Source organism: Pseudochaenichthys georgianus, chromosome 7 (assembly GCF_902827115.2).
Source record: "Pseudochaenichthys georgianus chromosome 7, fPseGeo1.2, whole genome shotgun sequence".
In the NCBI taxonomy this organism is placed as follows: domain Eukaryota; kingdom Metazoa; phylum Chordata; class Actinopteri; order Perciformes; family Channichthyidae; genus Pseudochaenichthys; species Pseudochaenichthys georgianus.
The window spans coordinates 11814982-11833487 of record NC_047509.1 but is presented as its reverse complement, the minus strand read 5'-3'; the positions used below and the strand labels follow the sequence as shown (position 1 = coordinate 11833487).

At 40.2% G+C, this 18506-nt stretch overlaps 1 protein-coding gene across 1 annotated transcript; it reads left to right on the top strand.

Moving 5' to 3' along the window:
• Nucleotides 1-10721: 10721 nt before the first annotated feature.
• ogfr (opioid growth factor receptor) lies at nucleotides 10722-18326 on the top strand. Its single transcript, XM_034086879.2, has 7 exons — nucleotides 10722-11025; nucleotides 11549-11614; nucleotides 12893-12974; nucleotides 13065-13143; nucleotides 13662-13728; nucleotides 14284-14432; nucleotides 14764-18326. Exons 1-7 carry the CDS (start codon nucleotides 10900-10902, stop codon nucleotides 15854-15856), a joined length of 1662 nt encoding a protein of 553 aa, XP_033942770.1. The 5' UTR covers nucleotides 10722-10899; the 3' UTR covers nucleotides 15857-18326.
• The last annotated feature ends 180 nt before the right edge of the window (nucleotides 18327-18506 follow it).

The window sequence follows — 18506 nt, the reverse complement described above, 5'->3', positions numbered from 1 at the left end:
AAAATCACATTTTATTCAAAACTAACATTGTGCAACATGCATCTCAGCACATAGTTACTATATGCTTCGGATCTCTCTAAGTGTGATGCATTGTTTTCCAAAACCCAGTTTGTAACTGCTGCTTCCTGTGCCTCATTGAAAATCCTTGGCCTTCCACCTCTTTGTTTCTCAGTCCTTCAGATAAACAACAAAGATATAGTGGTCGGTCAGTGTCTGTGTTGCATAAAAGTAAGTAGACCACAGTAAATTGTGCAGGATGTTTGTACAGTTATAGTATGCAACATGCCAGCAATTCAATTACAGTAATGAAGTAAATACGTTTCACACAACGGATATAAGCACTGATATATCATGAATTATGCAGAGCTACAAACTGGTAACTAACCTGTTTTCAAGTCTAAGTGTCCGGATTGCAGAGGCAACAGTAAATCGGCTTAGATTAGGCTGAACCCTCTGTCCAGCCTCTCTCATCGTCAAACCATGGTTGATAACATGTAATTTCATTAGAGCAGGGGCAACACACTCTCACTCCCTAAGCGTCCAATAGCGACGTTTGGTCAGTGTCCGTGGCGTCCAATTGTGACGCTCCTAGGCTCCTTCAGCGTCATAAAGGGACGCAAATAGCTTTCAACTGATTGCAATGTATTCCCATCTGCGTCGGGATTTGACGCTCATGGAAGCACGGCATTCGTTTATGTCGGCTGCCCTTAAAGGTAATGTGAGCGTCCATTCCCAGGAGTAAAGGATGGCAGAAGACACTACACTACCCAGAATCCCCAGCTATCGTTTGGACTACACCATGTGCTCTGTTTGACAAACCCTGTGATAGTCCTCAAGCTCTGTGATTGGAGAGTGTGCTCCGCGGGTTAAGCCGATTCTCGAACAGCACTTGAAATGGGATGGAACCACGGCAGACTGTCCAAAACTGGATTTGAACGGGTCCACCGCGTCCCCCCTCCCCCACCCCGTCCCCAGAACTACACATGCTGGCTATTCTGTTTCGCAACATGTTTTCTATGGCACGTCTCTACTGGGAGTTGTAGTTTTAAAAGACGTTTTCGTATTTCCCATAATAAGAAGTTGCCAGTATTAAACTGTGTACATCCCTGGAGGTTTAGGGGACAGGAAACACTCACATTTAAAAAATATAATTAATACATGGGTGAAAATTGCTTGTGCCCATTATGGGCAGTATTAATATATATACCCACATGCCAGCTAAGGTCAGAAGAGCTTTATTTAACAGCTGGTCTTATGTGTGTGACCCCTGTGATAACATTACATTACATTAATTGATAAGCCTGAAACATGCACTTGTCAAGGTTCAGAGGCACATTTTGCAAATATGGCAATAGCCATCGATCAGCTTAAGATAAGATATACTTTATTGATCCCAAGTTGGAACATTTGCGTTACATCAGCATGTGTAGCAGTTAAATATGCAGTTGTGTTTATTTGAAAATCATTTAGTATAATCACACAAATTCTGTGTTTTATATTCAACAATTCGGTGTTCTTTATTTATTGATTGTTCAATACCTGACAAGGCCGGAGATGAAATATCTACATACATCTTATAAGAGTATAATACATTATGTATAATATCAGTTAAAATAAGTGCTTCAACATAGTTAACATTGCTGGAGGTATGCACAAATATTGATAGATGTCTTGTAATGCACTATTGAGGAACCTGCAACCCAAGTTTTTCATTCAGTGCAGAAATACACCACAGTTGTGTAGGCCTATATGATATGTCAATAAACCTTAGAAAATCTTGAAAGGGATGTGCAAAATAGTCATTACATACAGTCTTTAATTAACTATTAGTAGAGAATAACGAGTAATGAATATACTTTATAGGGATCGTATTAATATCTAATAATAAAAATAATTAAATTCAATAACATGCTTTAACCACCGGGTGTCCCTTTATATCAGCTGTGCACCTTTATGGTGTAAATACAGCCTATCTACCAATTGGATCAAATATAAAAGTGAGCCGAATTAGTGTTGATACTGCAAGGAGACGTATTGTGTGAAAAGAAATGTAAGATGTTTAATGGCTGATATATTTATGATCCACGTCACGTTTTCAGTTCCTCATGTTTGTCTTCTCATCAGGGCTCTATAAATACAGAACTACGGCAGATATGTAATATGTAATGCAGCCGAACCGTGTATTACAATGACGTTATGTGATGACTTTCAAAGAGAAAAGCAAGCACACTCGGAATAAGGTATTATTATTTTTTTTTTTAAATGATGCGATGTGAGACTGGAATTGCACAGGGGGAAAATAACGTAGGCTATCTTTAGATGCGGATTTTGTTAAACTAATATGTTTAGGCTGTGGACCAACACTATACATTGACGGGGAAGGGGGTAGCAATAAAGATAACACCATTAAACAGTTACACAACATAACAGAAATAATATCGATAGCAGCGTCCCTAGCAACCACCTTGGTAACAATGAAAACGTCGCGATTTCCTGAAGTAATCTTCGTAATAACTAGCAAACTAAAGATCATGTACATCCACTGCACACATAATCTGAAATAACAACTCATATTTCTCGCATCAAATGACATCAAAACGCATTTTAATGGCCAAACTAACTTTAAAATAGGCATTTTCCACCGAGAATAAAACGAATTTCGGCCATGTTTTCTTTTTCTGCAGGGAGAAATTTGAAGATCACGTGACATAGACGCCAGCCATCGGAATGAATGGTGAAAAAAACGGGGTTTGTCAAACAGAGCACATGGTGTAGTCCAAACGATAGCTGGGGATTCTGGGTAGTGTAGTGTCTTCTGCCATCCTTTACTCAGAAAAAATATTTGTTTCTCCGAATCGAAGGGGAAAAATACAAAAGCATTGCACACAATTTAAACCAATCAATGTTGTGTAATTAACAAGGATAATCTGGTGTTTTTTAGTCGATGAGTAGTGCAGATATCACTGTAAGATCAATCGACAGTAAGAGGAATACTTACTTCCGGGTGTACAATTCTCCGTTATCCAATGGGAATGGACGCTCACATTGCCTTTAAGGGCAGCCGGCATAAACGAATGCCGTGCTTCCATGAGCGTCAAATCCCGACGCAGATGGGAATACATTGCAATCAGTTGAAAGCTATTTGCGTCCCTTTATGACGCTGAAGGAGCCTAGGAGCGTCACAATTGGACGCCACGGACACTGACCAAACGTCGCTATTGGACGCTTAGGGAGTGAGAGTGTGTTGGCAGGGGTGGGGAATCTTTTTCCTCTCAAGGGCCATTTCAATTTTTTCAACATCCTCCGAGGGCCGTACACATTATTGACCTCTGCTTCAAAAACTAAAATCACAGCCCATTCATTTGGCCTTTCTTTCATGCTGTGCAAAGCAAAAACAACCTATAATCCAGATATCTTACCATGACTCGCGTATGCATGCACAACGTGCACGGTTGTGGCATGACCACCAAAACAGAAATATATGGACACAAGATATGTGCAAATGTATTTAGTTTCCTATCCATGTGGACATGATTTAAGTGGTGGGGGACCTAACCTCCTCTAGGGGGGTCCGGGGGGGCATGCTCCCCCGGGAAGGTTTTTTTAAAATATTGAAGTTAAAAGCATCAATCTGGTGCACTTTGAGAGCAACATTAAGAGATCTATGGATACATCTCTCAACACCCATATGAAACAGAACTGTAAACAGATTTATTTTTCTTTATGGATATTTTACAAATCACTCCCCTTTTAAACTGTATTATTTTTTATTAATAACAACTTTTTTTTACTGTCATATAGTATTTTATATAGTAGTTTACTTTATTCTCTTATTTTTTTATAACTATAATGATCATATAAAGATGTGCCTTTACCTCACTGGTTGTAGAAAAAGCTTCTTATATTCGTTAGCATAGCTAGCTAACAAGATGCCAATAACAAGTTATTGACTGTATGATCAGCATGACAGATGAACAGATCGCCACTGGGCTTTCAACTAAAGACACAGCCACGCAAAAACTGAGGCATGTGTACGGCTCCTTATGGGTTCTGCCATTTTTGAAGTGCCGGAGCCGCGTTCTGGTGCTCTCCGTCAGAACTGCACCCCTGTCAGACGCAGGGTCATACCATAGAGTCAGACGAGACATGTACCACGTGATGACACATTAGGCTCGTGTTGTGTTCAAAGACCTTGACCTTGGCCAGGAAAACAGGCACTCGCTTGGTTAAATGTGTTTCTTTATTGCGTGTGTTTATAAATTACCTCGAGGGCCGTATCAAATGGTCTCGCGGGCCGTATACGGCCCGGGGTTCGGAAGTTCCCCACCCCTGCATTAGAGAGTACTCTTCTTTCTCCACGTCCTCTCCCTCCAGCTCTACCTCCTCTCATCCTTCCTCCTCTCACTCTCACCCCACCTATTCCTCTTCCTCTTGCTCTTGCTTCCATGTTGGCTTCCATTGTTGCTGTAAGAAAGAACTCACCTGTGTTCTTTTTATAGTGTTAACATCCGGATTGATGAGCCAACAATTATGCTATTCTTTCACACACAGTGACGTCACGAGCTACCCACAATGCAACGCGCGCCATATATATATATATATATATATAAATATATATAAATACCCCATTTTCCTGGAGGTGCAAATATCCTGGAGGTACAAATATAAACAGCTAGCTAACGTAGCCAGGCAGAGCGCACTAGGTTTTTTTTCTGAATTAACGACCGAAGAAATCGCTGCATGTCTTCGGATTACATCTCTGGACTTGAGGGGTGTGCTCTAGGTCGTTACCAGCGTAAACTAGAGCTGTGTGGGTTGTCGGATTGCCCTTACAGACTGCCTGCAGATGTATGGAAAAACGACCCCCGAAAGTGGCCTTCGTCGATTTTGGCTGCATCTACGTCTAATTTCTGGAAACACCAGGTGAATACGCCACTTGTCACAATAATATTATCATGCCATTGCATATATGTGGTATTTTAGAGTTGAGTAGATATTGATTAAGGCAATAGACTATGATATTCTGCTTGCACCTCACGTGAAATGGCGGATACCGGAAGTACGGTGTCGCCCTCGGCCCAATACCCGTATGTGTGTGTGAAAGAATCAGGTGTTTGGTCAGGTGGAACGTGTTTCTTGATCATTGGTCCATGTGTGAGGCATTTTGAATATCAGTGTTTTAAACCTGCTAACACGTCAGATTCCTGTGTCTTACGTGGAGAAACGTGTGCAGTGGTTTGAAAAAAGTGCCATGTTGATTTGCAAATTGTGTGAAAAGCTGAAAACGTGTTTAGAGTTTTGGAGATTTGAGCCAATGTTTTGCTCTTTGAGTGTCAGTTAAAATAATTGTGCTTTATGTAGAATTTTAGTGTGTTCGCAATCGAGAAAAACTGTAAGTGCTTTGACAAAAAAATCCATTAAAAAATGTCATCTGTGGAAGCCGTAGTACTGTAAAAAGCACGACCAATCATCTGAGCCGGCCCGGCTAAAGTAACTGGTTGGCCTACCTGCCTGTCAGCCTTCCATCTGTGCACAGACTTATCTCGTGCCCTCATTGGTCATGTGCGCGTTCGTGTGTGTTGGAGGAGGGGCTCTTTCCGGTTGTGTATTTTCAAATTCTAGCGCACTCGAGCTGGTTTCTCCAAAATTACCTACCCCACCTTTAAGCATCAAAAACATCATTTATTTACCAAAAGTAAAAATGCATCGTATCCTATAATTTAGTTGGTGAATTATTATTATTGGTTCAGTGTTAATAATTAGAATCTGCAAAGAAACTTCAATTCAAATGTAATTAAAGGGAACTAAATGTACCTTTAAAATAGTATTTAAAGCTTCTGGAAAGCTGTCTTCAAATAGTAAAAATGCAAACTTGATATAAAGGTTGAGTGTCTCATCAAGCATCTACAAAAGAGAAAAAACAAATGTTGATATCTTCACTTGAACTGAGCAGTGTTTGAGTGAACTGACGTTGTTACTTTCTAGGTTGGCATCTACTTTCCACTAATGTATGTACCAGTGGCGTAGCCACCATAGGGCCAGGGTGGGCCCAGGCCCACCCAGTTTACTCATGGGCCCACCCTGAGAAAGCTTCGGTGTCATTTAAAAAAAAAAAAATTAATCTTTTTATTTTTTTATTATTATAAAAAAATGTATTCACCCATTGAGAATATCCAATAATTCAAAGTGAAATTCGAGTGAACAAATATCGAGTTTAATTAATGTTGTATGTGCTTTATCCTCTGAACCGAACTCATTTACGGTAAAAACTGATTGTTGGTTCCGGTGCGGGCCATAATAACGTGAGAGAGGCAGAGAGCTGCCTGCAAAATAAATGATGGCCCAAAGTTCACTGATGAACTTTGGTTTTTTTAAAAAAGCCAGACTCCAAGAAGAGTTACCCTCATCTAGCAGCGATCTATACGATCATGTCAGAAGAAAAAAAATGTTAACGGAAACTCTGCCGCACGGTTCCCTCGTCCCTTGGAAGAGGCGGGTGTTTTTCATCTGCTGGTGGACAGTCCAGAGAGATATACACAGGGTTGGGTTGTAACGGAATACATGTAACGGCGTTACGTAATCAGAATACAAAAGTGTATTCAGCTGGCGTTACATTTGAAAAACGAGTAATCTGATTACAGTTATTTTCGTAAACCTGAAGTGAATACATTTTGGAATACTTATTGGAATTATTGGTGGAAAAGTTTCCTCACAAAATGTAATATTCATTGCCGGCAGAACTGTGTGCACACTGCACAGCGCTGCAGCATGTCTGTGATGCCCCGCCCCCGCACGCAGATGCCACGTGTGGCTGGCAATGTGAAAGAAAAATACACACTCCAATGTAAATAGTTTTTATTATTAAATAATGATGTTCAAAATAAAATAGTCCCTCCGTTGCCTTCTGCACAAAACATAGTGCGAGGTGGTTGCTATGCAACAACAATAACAGCTAGAGAACATAATAGACAGACAGCATTGTCGTCGTTTAGGTGCTTTTTTTTTCTGGAGATAGGCACTTCTCAATCCACTCCTCCATAGTAAGGCCACCCCGGAGGTTGAAGTTAACCTTAAATGTTTCCATTTTAAGCGTTGTTAGTTAGTTAGTTTCGTGACGGACGTAACCATATGGTTGTAACGGTTCTCAGACGCGGAGGGATACTGACTTGTGAAAAGTAACTACAATTATACCCGGGATATACGCTCATTATATCACGACTAAGAAACATCAGATTGCTTGATTTGAATTGTCCGTTTTATAAACATGTACTAACTGTGCTTACACCCACCCCCTCCAAAAAAAAGTTGTACAGCGAAGTGATGTACATGTTATGTTATAAAGCCGTGGAGGGCGGGAGTATATAAACCAAAGAGTAACCGCCCTTACGGGACGCTGTAATAAATAAAGCGAACGCACCCGCAAAGACACCTGGCCTCCTATTGGTTGAGGGATTTTGACAGGATTGTTGCACAAAAGTTTCGAGCGCGCACAGAATAATTCTGAGAGCAGAAAAAGTTTCGAGCGCGCACAGAATAATTCTGAGCAGCAATATATCTGAGTGCAAGCGTACAGTTTGAGCACAAGCAGAGCAAATCTAAGTGCAAGCAGCCAGGCACTATTTGAGTGCGAGGGCAGAGTTTGAGGGAAATAAATACATAAAGTATGCTCTCAAATTTAAATACCACGCTCTTGAATAAAGATAGGGAATAAACCCCATACACGTTTGCCATTCGATCAGTGAGAGGAGAGGAGAAAAATGCAACAAAAATTGTCAAAATCCGTTAATATATGGAGGAGTGTGGGGCGGGGGGGTCTGGACACAGGCCGTGTGGGGACACCCGAGACCGGGCAATGTCCCCGGTAGAAACCGGGGACATTGTAAATAATAAAACCGGGGAAAAGTGAAAAAAAGTGTCCGAAAATAGGCACTCGTGAGGAGGGCAGAGTCCCCTGTCAACTCCCGTTACATTCCTCCATGGTGTCATGTGACACCATTTTTACGAGAACCAGGCTGGGGGGGTCAAAAGGGCTTGACCAAGGCCGACCCAAAGTGCACGGTGGTCGGACTCATCACCTCCGTGATGAGTCTCCATTGTGATTTGAAAATGTCCATCAAACGAGTCCTTCGGTGGGCGGGAAAATAACGCGTCAGCATCGTCCCTTCCTGTACTGACAGTGGAGGTGTCCTGAGAGTGGAGGTCTGCACCGGAACTGTCCTGAGAGTGGAGATCTGCAGGCAGGCTCCCATGGAGATATCTGTGGAGTTATGAGGCCCGAGCCTAGACGCCAAACTCAACTATATATGCTGCTTCTAATAAACATGTTAAAGAAACACGTGAGTTGTCTGACTAAAATGGTTATTATGGGTAATTAAACGGTGTTACAGCTTGTTATGCTTCAGTGCCTTTGTGTTTGGTTGCTATCGATTTGGTATGATCATGATGATGATGATGGTATCAGATGTTTCCTATGGGAAAAGATTCCGAGCCTCAGTTTAATAAATCAGTTTGAAACCAGCTAGTAGTTTCGAAGAACTTGGGAAGGACTTTAAACACAAACAGGTACTGTATTTGACAAATAGCTGCTGTAACCCATTTCCCCCACATGACCCTCGACTCCACCCATAAGGCCCCATGCAACAGGAAGCAGGACGCTCGCAGTTACAAGGGGGGATGTAGAGAGGAAAAGTCACAAAATGATTTCAATCTCATACAAATGCAGCCAGACTGGGAATACATCATTTAAAAATCTCTTTACATATTTACAAATCGTTCCATCTGCATGAAAGTCTCTGAGAACAAGAGAACAGGGAATTCATTTTATAAAGCAGACACTAAATAGCTACAGCAAATACTGGATGCCTGCAGAGCCCGCTGGTTTCCACAGTAACTAACACCAGAAATAGAAACCCACACCAGCGGCCATTCAAAATTGAATCCCCCTGTGATAATACACGAGTCTATTTATACCTTTTGATGGCGAGATACTGCCTTGTATAAATGTTACTGTCCAATTACTGTCAGAGGATGGAAATCATGGTCGAATGATGATGATCCTCACACCCCTTTGTGCTGCTGGTGCATACAAATGATGACACATGAATACTAAAGAAATTACACAGACACTCAGGAAGGATTAGTGTGTCAGATACCAACACTTCTTCCCAAAATTCACAAATAGACAGCTACAAAACTAAAAGTCTTTCTGGCGTAAATAAAAGGAGGCTGAATTCTTGCTGGACTGTTTGTTTGTTTCTGACAAAAAATTAAGATGTAAAACTGACCTGCTTAATCTACATCAGTCCTTTTATATTTATACGTTTATATTATTGTCTATATTAAAATGTAGGTACATTTGAAATGTGCATGAATAGATTTCTATTAATTTGTTCTATTCTGTCAATATTCATACTTAGGCAATTCTGTATGCATTCTATCTAACTTTCAAAGACAGTACCACTCTTGAAACAAAGTCCAATAATTAAAAAAGGATAAATCATTTTACTATTCACACGCAAACGGATTAATTAAAGGTGGGGTAGGTAAGTTTCAGAAACCGGCTCGAGATACACTTTTTGTTATATTCCATGGAATGCTCTTAACATCTCGATAGCAATGAATATCTGAAGTGCTTTGACAACAAATCCATAACAAAAATTCATCTGGAGAAGCCGTAATACTGTAAAAAGTACAACCAATCCGTAAACGGATTGGATGGCCTACCTGCCTGTCAGCCTTCCATCGGGGCACAAACTTATCTCGTGCCCTCATTGGTCATGTGCGCGTCCGTGTGTGTTGGAGGAGGGGCTCTATAAGAAAGTGGCAGATTTTCTCCGGCTGTGTATTTTCAAATTCTAGCGATCTCGAGCCGGTTTCTCAAATTTACCTACCCCACCTTTAAGCTGTCGAAAATATGTCATATACATATTCAATACATATATCAGGTTGATGACATGTCACCAATTATTGTGAGGAGGGTTTTTTATTGATTTTTTTAACTGAACTGCTGATCTGAATCAAAATATTTTGCAACGACTATCCGTATGCAAAAAGTATGACTACATGTACAAATCTTGACTGATGGATAGATGGATTGGATACTATTTATCCCCAGGGAAATGTTATAGTGCTATCATTGTTTGTCAGTTGAAGAGTTAGCAATGCTTCTAGTATATCATTACTGTTTGTGATATAACAGTCAAGTGGAATAGTTTTGCTAAATTGCCTCAAAGAGAGTCTGTCTGACTCATATCAGACGGTTGCTGTTTTTATTACCGTGTGCTGCCTTCAGAGTCCGTCGGAAATTGAACTATTTATTAGAAAGCACATTCACAACTGCATTAAACAAATTAAATTATTATTCATATAATTGTTTTCATGACATGTGACATCAGTGTCCATTAAATGAATTCAAACTGAGGGCATTATGAACAAAAAACTGAATTCAAATGAAAAACTAAACACAATTGGTCAATCAGGAATGAAGGTGTGTAGAAATTGGTCAAATGGTTGGGCTTTTTTACTTTTGCAACATTTCTTTGAATTCTTTGTGTGCCAAAACATTAGTAAATACTGGGGACATTTTGAGGAGGCGAACTTTGTGGATAAAATATTTGGCTAAATAAATCAAATTCCAAATTATGTTTTTGTGTGTGTCAAGCTATGAGAGCAACGATAATTCCTATTCAGATAGGGAGGCCCCTGAAGGCAGCATCAGTACTGCAGCCGCCGTCGGCGCCACTGTCTGACGACCTGAGAGACGGATGGTTAGGGCTGACCGTCCTCGACTAACCTAAAAATGCGAGTGTGACTTCATGCATGCCCCGTATTTATATAGTGCTTAATCAGGCTACACGTCTACATAGCCTTAGCTAGTCACAGAAGGATCATTTTGTAGTCATGGAGGACGACTGTGTTTGCGAGTACGACTCGACCTGGGACTCGGAGAGTGATGGAGACGACCCGGCCGGAGAGAGCCAGACCCGACGGTCCTGCCAAGACAAAAACAAATCCGCCTGGAATTTAGTACGTGATTTAAATATTATTCAGCAAAAAAACAAAGTGTACCTACATCCTATGTTACAATTTAGTATGTTTACTCATTGCCTGCACCTGGCCAGCCGTTTGTCAGTATTACCACGGCTGGAAAGCTAATGATAGCCTCTGCTGCAGGATGCTAACTAGCCTAGCTAGCCTCTGACGGTAGCTTACTCAGAGGGGTTAAAAGTCGCTGGTGTTAGGTTTAAATATGTTATCCTGCTAATAGTTGTTCCTGTGAATCGTGTGTAATTTGTATGCACAGTTACTATATGTTAGATAAGTGTTAAGCCCTTCTGCGGGAATAGGAAATGGATTAGCTTGGCCTTATGTCAACTTGTAGTGTACATAATAATGTTATAAATGTTATACTGTCATTAGAAACCTTACATGTCGTGTGGTGTTATTTGTAATGATGAAGCAACGTAGGTTGAATCACATGTGAATTATACAAATGCATATCATAGTGCAACGGTATGCATGTCAATTTCACTTTCGCTTTTATTTTTAGTGGCATCACGCGCCCAGGAACATGAGAGCAGCAAAGGACATGCAGAACTACAGGAGAGGATATCCAGTAAGTGACACCAAAAATATCTGAACCAAAAACACAAGGGGAAGAAATACTCAGATCTTGCACTTAAGTAAAAGCAGAAGTACCAAAGGGAAGGAACACTGTATACAAGAGTCCTGCAATGTTACTCAAATAAAAGTACAAAAGTATTCACATCGAAATATACTTAAAGTACTAATTATGCAGATTGGCCAATTTCAGAATAATATAAATGATATGTTATTGATGTATTAAAGTGTTGTGAAAAGCTGTTAAAGGTGCAGCTAATTCTAAAGGTTCCATGTCATGGCCATTTCTACTGATCATAATTCCATTGTTGAGGTATACTAAAATACATTTATATTGTGCAATTTTTCAAACTCACATTGGTTTCTCATACAGCATCTCAGTATAGTATGTGTATTCAATCTGTCCTAAACGGCTTGTTGGAGCTCCTGCCCCCTCCCTGTGAACCCAGTGGCCGTCTGCAAGACACAGCGAAACCCAGCCCGAAACACACACACACCCGCAGCCTGGCTGGGAGTTTGTGTGTGTGCTCAGGCTGAGTTCCGCAGTGTCTCGCCGACCCCACACCAGTGAGCCAGCTCACACTGTCCCGCGCCTCGCAGCAGCGAGCCTCGCAACTTCCAGCCGAGTGTGTGTGTGAGGAAGTCCGCGGATTGGTCCAAATGTAACGGCTCCGCGGACGTTACGTTACATCACTATACCCAAATACGTCACTATACCCAAATACGTCACTATACCCAAGATTAAGTACACAATGGAAAAAGAGAAATCTCCAACGAGGCGTTCAGGGGCAGCATAGACAGGTCTTTTCTGTGTTAGAGTATTACTCGCTACAGGGTGTACTTTGAGGGTTTGTGACTCTGCAGACCGTTTACATGCATAAAAAGCTTCATAACACAAGGGACGGGTAATAACCGGAAAAGCATGACATGGGACCTTTAATTACTTTGTATTATGCAGGATAGTTTTTGAATTTACTCCAGATGTAACTAAAGTCTTATTTAAGTGATGATTATATTTCACATTATTAAACAAAATCTGTAAAGTAACTAAAGGTACTAAGGAAATGTAGTGGAGTAAAAGTACATGATTTACTTCTGGACTGTCGTGGGGTAAGAGTAAAAAGTAGCAAACAATTAAAATACTCAAAGTCTCTTGAACTTAAGTAAAGTATTTGATTAAATCTACTTGGTTACTTTACACCACTGCAAAAACAACATCTTGTGAACCACATTTAAGGAGATCTCAAAATGTGTGTTTTTTCTGTTTTGACAGAATCTTACAGATGACGAGTGCTCAGAAGACAAAATGAACAATCTGCAGTTTTATCTCAATAAATTTCCCTCCTCACCTGATGGTAATATATATTTGAATTCTCTTACGATATATGTTCAGTATTTTAAAAAGTCTGTGTGCAGTGACATGGTGCTTTTATTTGCTTGTACAGATGTCTACATTGAATCATTTCATAAAGAATGGAAAAATGACTACAAAAGACTGGAGAGAGTTCACTCGTACATTCAGTGGTATGTATTGTCCACGCCTTTTGATGGGGGCTACGTTCAGTCTGATGTTACAGAGCCAATGTCATCTGATTCGGATGACCTTTGGAAACCTGTCCTACTATTTTAAGAAAGACCATAATGATGAAACAGAAAGTAAAACAAAGGGTCCTCCTGAATAGCAAAATGTTAAAAGTCAGTAGCTTAGTACCCGTTTAAAGCTATTTTAGTAGTAGATAAGTATACATTCATGCATTGTTGAGTATCTTAATCAAGCTATTTATTCTCAATAAAATAATCAAGGTTCAGGCCATTACTTTTGTCAAAGATTTGACAAGAAAGACTATTATTTAGTAGACCTTATGTTCCAGTGGTACCAAGATTAAACTCATGTTGATGATAGCTTTCTGATCCAAGTCTAATCATTTAGATTTATTTTGTCGAATCATAGTGCTTTAGAGCTGTATCTGGTGTTTTCATGGTCTTGCCTGAGTAAGAGTAGAGTTTATTAAGTGTTAAATGGTTTGTGTCGTTTCTCTCAGGCTGTTTCCACTGCGAGAGCCGGGGGTTAATTACATGGCTTCAGAACTTACCAAGAAGGAAATTGAGGTAAGTGTATCCTCGGAAACAACAAGTCTTTAAATTAACACTCTACCAAACAGTTAATTGTGCATTATTTCTTCATCAACAGTGATGCATTTTGTTGGAATAGTTTCAAGCTGCATTTTAAATCACCAAAAAAACTGCAAAAGTTTGCTTTATATCACGTCAGTTATAGTTTAAATGCCTATTTCCATGTTAAACAAACAGGAAAAGCATTGACGTCGTGTCGACCTTCCTCCCAATCCTCTCATTTCCCGTCACTTCCCTTCTCTACATTATTCAAATTAAAGCATAATGCCTCAAAGTGTACTTTAACATTAAGCTCTTCATGTGAACAAACGGATAGACATAAAGATAACTTTATAGTTGTTTCCCCCCAAAACAGTACTATAAGCTATCCAGGTTGAAATGCAAACCATTTGGATATCCTTTTAAATGTACACCATGTTGAATATCATGAGTTTGTTTAAACTTTTGGATCAATATTGTAATGTTGCATGCATCAAAAAGTGTCCTACAAGTTGTTTGTTATATTTGGCATTTATTGTATATGCTCACCAGGCCTTCAAGAAGAATGAAGAGGCCAAAAAGAAACTAGTCGAGTCCTATGAACTCATGTTGGGCTTCTACGGGATGCGTTTGGTCAACAAAGAGACGGGTGAAGTGAAACGAGCAGATAATTGGAAGGAGCGATACGGAAACCTGGAAAGGTAAATACAAGAAATAATATCAAATCAAGTTTTATTTATATAGCACATTTATAAACTATTTTTGGTCGAGCCAAAGTGCTGTACATATAATAAAAATAGCCTACAGTAGAGACACTTTACAGCAAATACAACGGGACAGATTGTTCAGAATATCAGTATGAGAACAACGACACCCTCTGTCCTTAGACCCTCACATCGTACAAGGAAAAACTTCCAGAGAAAACCCACAGTTTAAGGGGGAACAAATAATAATAAGAGAACAAGAAATAATCTTGTATAAATAAAATTGCCAATGTGTACTTTTCTTTTATTAATTTCTGCTCTCTTGCAGGAATATGCACAACAACCTGCGCATCACTCGCATCCTGAAGAGCCTCGGAGAGCTGGGCTTCGAGCACTTCCAGGCCCCACTGGTGCGCTTCTTTCTAGAAGAGACATTAGTCAAGAAGACCCTCAGCAGTATGAAGCGCAGCGTGCTTGACTACTTCCTGTTTGCTGTCCTGGAAAAGCAGAAACGTCAGGAGCTTCTGCGCTTTGCCTACCTTCACTTTGAGCCAAAGGATAAGTTTGTGTGGTGTCCCAGAAAGATCCAGAAACAATTCAGGAAGGCAGAGAAACGATCTGATGGTGTAGGGAATGGAGATGGAAAAGATGAGTCCATTTCACGGAGTAAAAGCAAAGATGGAGAAGCAGTTGTGCAAAAAGAGGATGGACTGGATAATAATACAAAGGCTCTGAAAGACACTGATAAAACGCCAAGTAAAGACAAAAACAAACTGTCAGAGGCGTCCCCTGAGAAAACAAAACCAGAAGCAGAGAACGTCGGAAATGGAAACACAGAGGCCGAGCCTAATGATGAGATTGTGGAGAATGGAAATGACTCCACGGATGATGTTGATGAAATGGATCAGTCGTCCAGTCCTGACTCTGCGACGGCAAAGGCAGAGCCCTGTGCAGACAGCGAGGAAACATTAACCAACGACTCAAAGGACCCCATCCAGGAACCAGATGTCATTATGCAAACGGATGAGGATACAGACACTACAAAAACACAGAAGAAGAAGAGAGAAGATGACAAGGTGCTGCCAAGCAACAGCTCTGCTGGGGACTCTGCCAGCGAGCAGATGGAGGAGAAAGCTGGTGCTAATAAAGCCACCGGTCAAACCTCAGCCCAAGCCCCCCCTAAGACTGCTAAACATTCCCCCTCTCTCTCCTCTGGGATAGAAGAAAAAATCCCACGGACTGATTTTAATCAAGTACCAGATAAGAAGGAAGAGGAAGAAACGTCAAATGTGTCTGCAACAAATGGGTCAGTGACGAGCGCTGACAAAGGTGTGTCTGAGCGGACAAACGGGAAGGAGATGGAGGATGTAGAAATGGAATCAAACCCGGTGTGTTCAGATCAAAATATGGGGAGTACATGAATAAACTGGGTAAAGGAGGAGTTCTTTAATTTTACCTTGAAATTAAATGTAATATAGGGACAGAGTATTACATTAAAAAAAACTTCCTAGGCCTTATTTCTACTATATTTGATGTTTAGATATTGATTATTTTCACTTTGAAGGAGTATATGAACCTATGATATGAACCCACTAGTTGCTGAATGTGGGTTGGATGTTACTCTGTTTCCAGGTGGCCATCAGACAATATTAAAGGGGAAGGCTGGTGGTATTCTATTATTTTGTTATTGCCAACAAATGCCATGGAAACGTCAAAACCTTGAAAGCAGCGGAGGCAGTAAACGTGTTAGCATTGTTACCTTGCTGGTGCTAGCCCAGCTGCTCTGTGGCCTTACAGGTCGTAACCAGTAGCGTGGCGTGGGGAAAAAATGAGGGGAAGCCAATAATACGTCCTTTCTTTTGGGTCGGGGGTGTGGTGGTCAATGTAATAACGTAACCAGATGAGTGATTACAGCACCCGGTATCATTTTACACACATTTGTATCAGATGCAGGACTTACACACGCCTGTTATCTAACCGACAGGTCCGCACGCACTCTCCAGCCGAAACTCTAATAAGCATTCATTCACAAACTAAATCAGGAGACCTTTAACGTTTTACGTCCGATTCGCTCCTTTTTTCCTCTCTGTACACAGCTCCAGTTTGGGCATCGGCCTGTGATCAGATTGTATTTGTTGCTGCTGTAGCCGAAGTTTAGTACAATTATTTTTGATTAAATACTCCAAATCTCCACCCTCCATAATTGCACTTGCTTCAGTTGCTTGCTACTTTCTAACGGAGGTGAGAGTGGTGCAGTGACGCTATCTATCTTCTATCGATTAGTTTTATGATTCGAAAATTATAAAAGTAGGGTAGACATGTGGATATTATCCGACTGAACAAAACGTGCATTTATCTAACAGGTTCGTTTTCCACTGACTTTATTTCGAGCTATTTTCCTAAATCCTATGGAGAAATCCCATTGCTTTTTTGTCGAGGGAAACCGAGCGCAGCTTACTTCCGGGTTTTAGGACGCGTCACTGCAACACCATGGCCCTGACCAATCACAGGTTGGCAGGGGCATGACGTGATCCTTGTCTGATTGGTCAATCCCTCAATTTAGCAACAGAGAGTGCAATCTACTGTTTCACCATAACATCTAGAGGGGCGCTGTTTCACTCAAAATACTCAATGAGAATGGGGGAGAGACGGGCCGGCAGCAACACACAGCAAAGAATTTCCGAAACTAAACGAAGTGTTTTTATTTATTTATTAAAATTATAACTACACTCCGAAAAAACTGGGGCAGCCTGGCTTCCCTTGGCCTCCAGGAGAAAACGCCACTGGTCGTAACTGCTGTTGAATCTCCACCAAACCAACAGTCTCTATATACTTTGACTCCTCCACCTCCTGTCAGCTCCAAGCATATCGGGTCTTAGAAACATGAATCCTTTAAAACATAGAGCATTTTTTTTTTATAGAGCTAAGTAATTGGACCAACACGTGACGCGTTTTGGTCAAAAATTACTCAACGGGACTAAATTGTGTTTTGTTGAGGACTATTTCAGTTTTGTGAGTATTGACAGTAGCAGGACGGTGCATGTGAGGTTGGCTGAAAATAAAATGTAGTGTCAGTGTTTATTGCAACCGTCTTTGGACAATAGAATAATGTGTAACAGGAGTACGCTACTGTATATGACGCTCGAGATGCACATTCAAAACCTTCCTTTGGTTTTTTCACGGGATTTGTCGGCAATAACAAACATTGAATATTACCAGGATTATAATTTAAGGTGGTAATGTACATGGTTGATATTTGAAATCTCTACAGAAAACAAAGCACTATTATTAATGTATATCAATTAAATGATGGTGTCAGCATTTTTGACACCTTAATCATTTCACAATTTTACTTTCTTTTGCACTAAAAAATGATTAATTGGAAAAGCTTTTTTTCTCTGTGGGCTGTTTTTATGCGAGTAAAAATATTCTGTTTGTGTTTCTGCTGGATCCCGTTGATCAAATAGATTTAAGAATGAATTTTCTAAGGTTATATTTCATTAATGTTGCACCATCTGTATGTGTTCATGCAGATTTGGGAAGTTAACTTTTTATTTGAACAATTGAGAGCATTGCCAAAAATGTGATAAGACTGGTTGATTGTATAATGTTTTTTTGTGGCAGAACTGATAAAGCTATAATTTAACGTCCACTGTGTGTTAATCTGACATGAGTGAAGTCCATGAAAATGAATAAGCCAGGATGATCATATGGAGGCATATTTTATATCTGCACTTCATTTTCACTATTAGTTATTGAACTTATGATATTTCCATAAATATATGGTAATAACTAACTACAAACAAATTGTTTATATAATGACTTTTTTTGCCCAATTAAATTCCTGGCTGTTAAAAAGCAGAATAAAGTTATACTATATTTTGAAGCTTTTATGAATTGTGTCTGTGTTTACCCAAAGTCTGATTCTCATTATAAATAGCCATTTTCAGGATAACACTGTATAATCTTATGCTCCTATTCCTGAGTCTCTTCCTTGATCTCCCATGCAGCAGCAGTCAGCAAAGACATACATATCACTTTCTTACCAGCAAACAGACCAAGCATCATGTA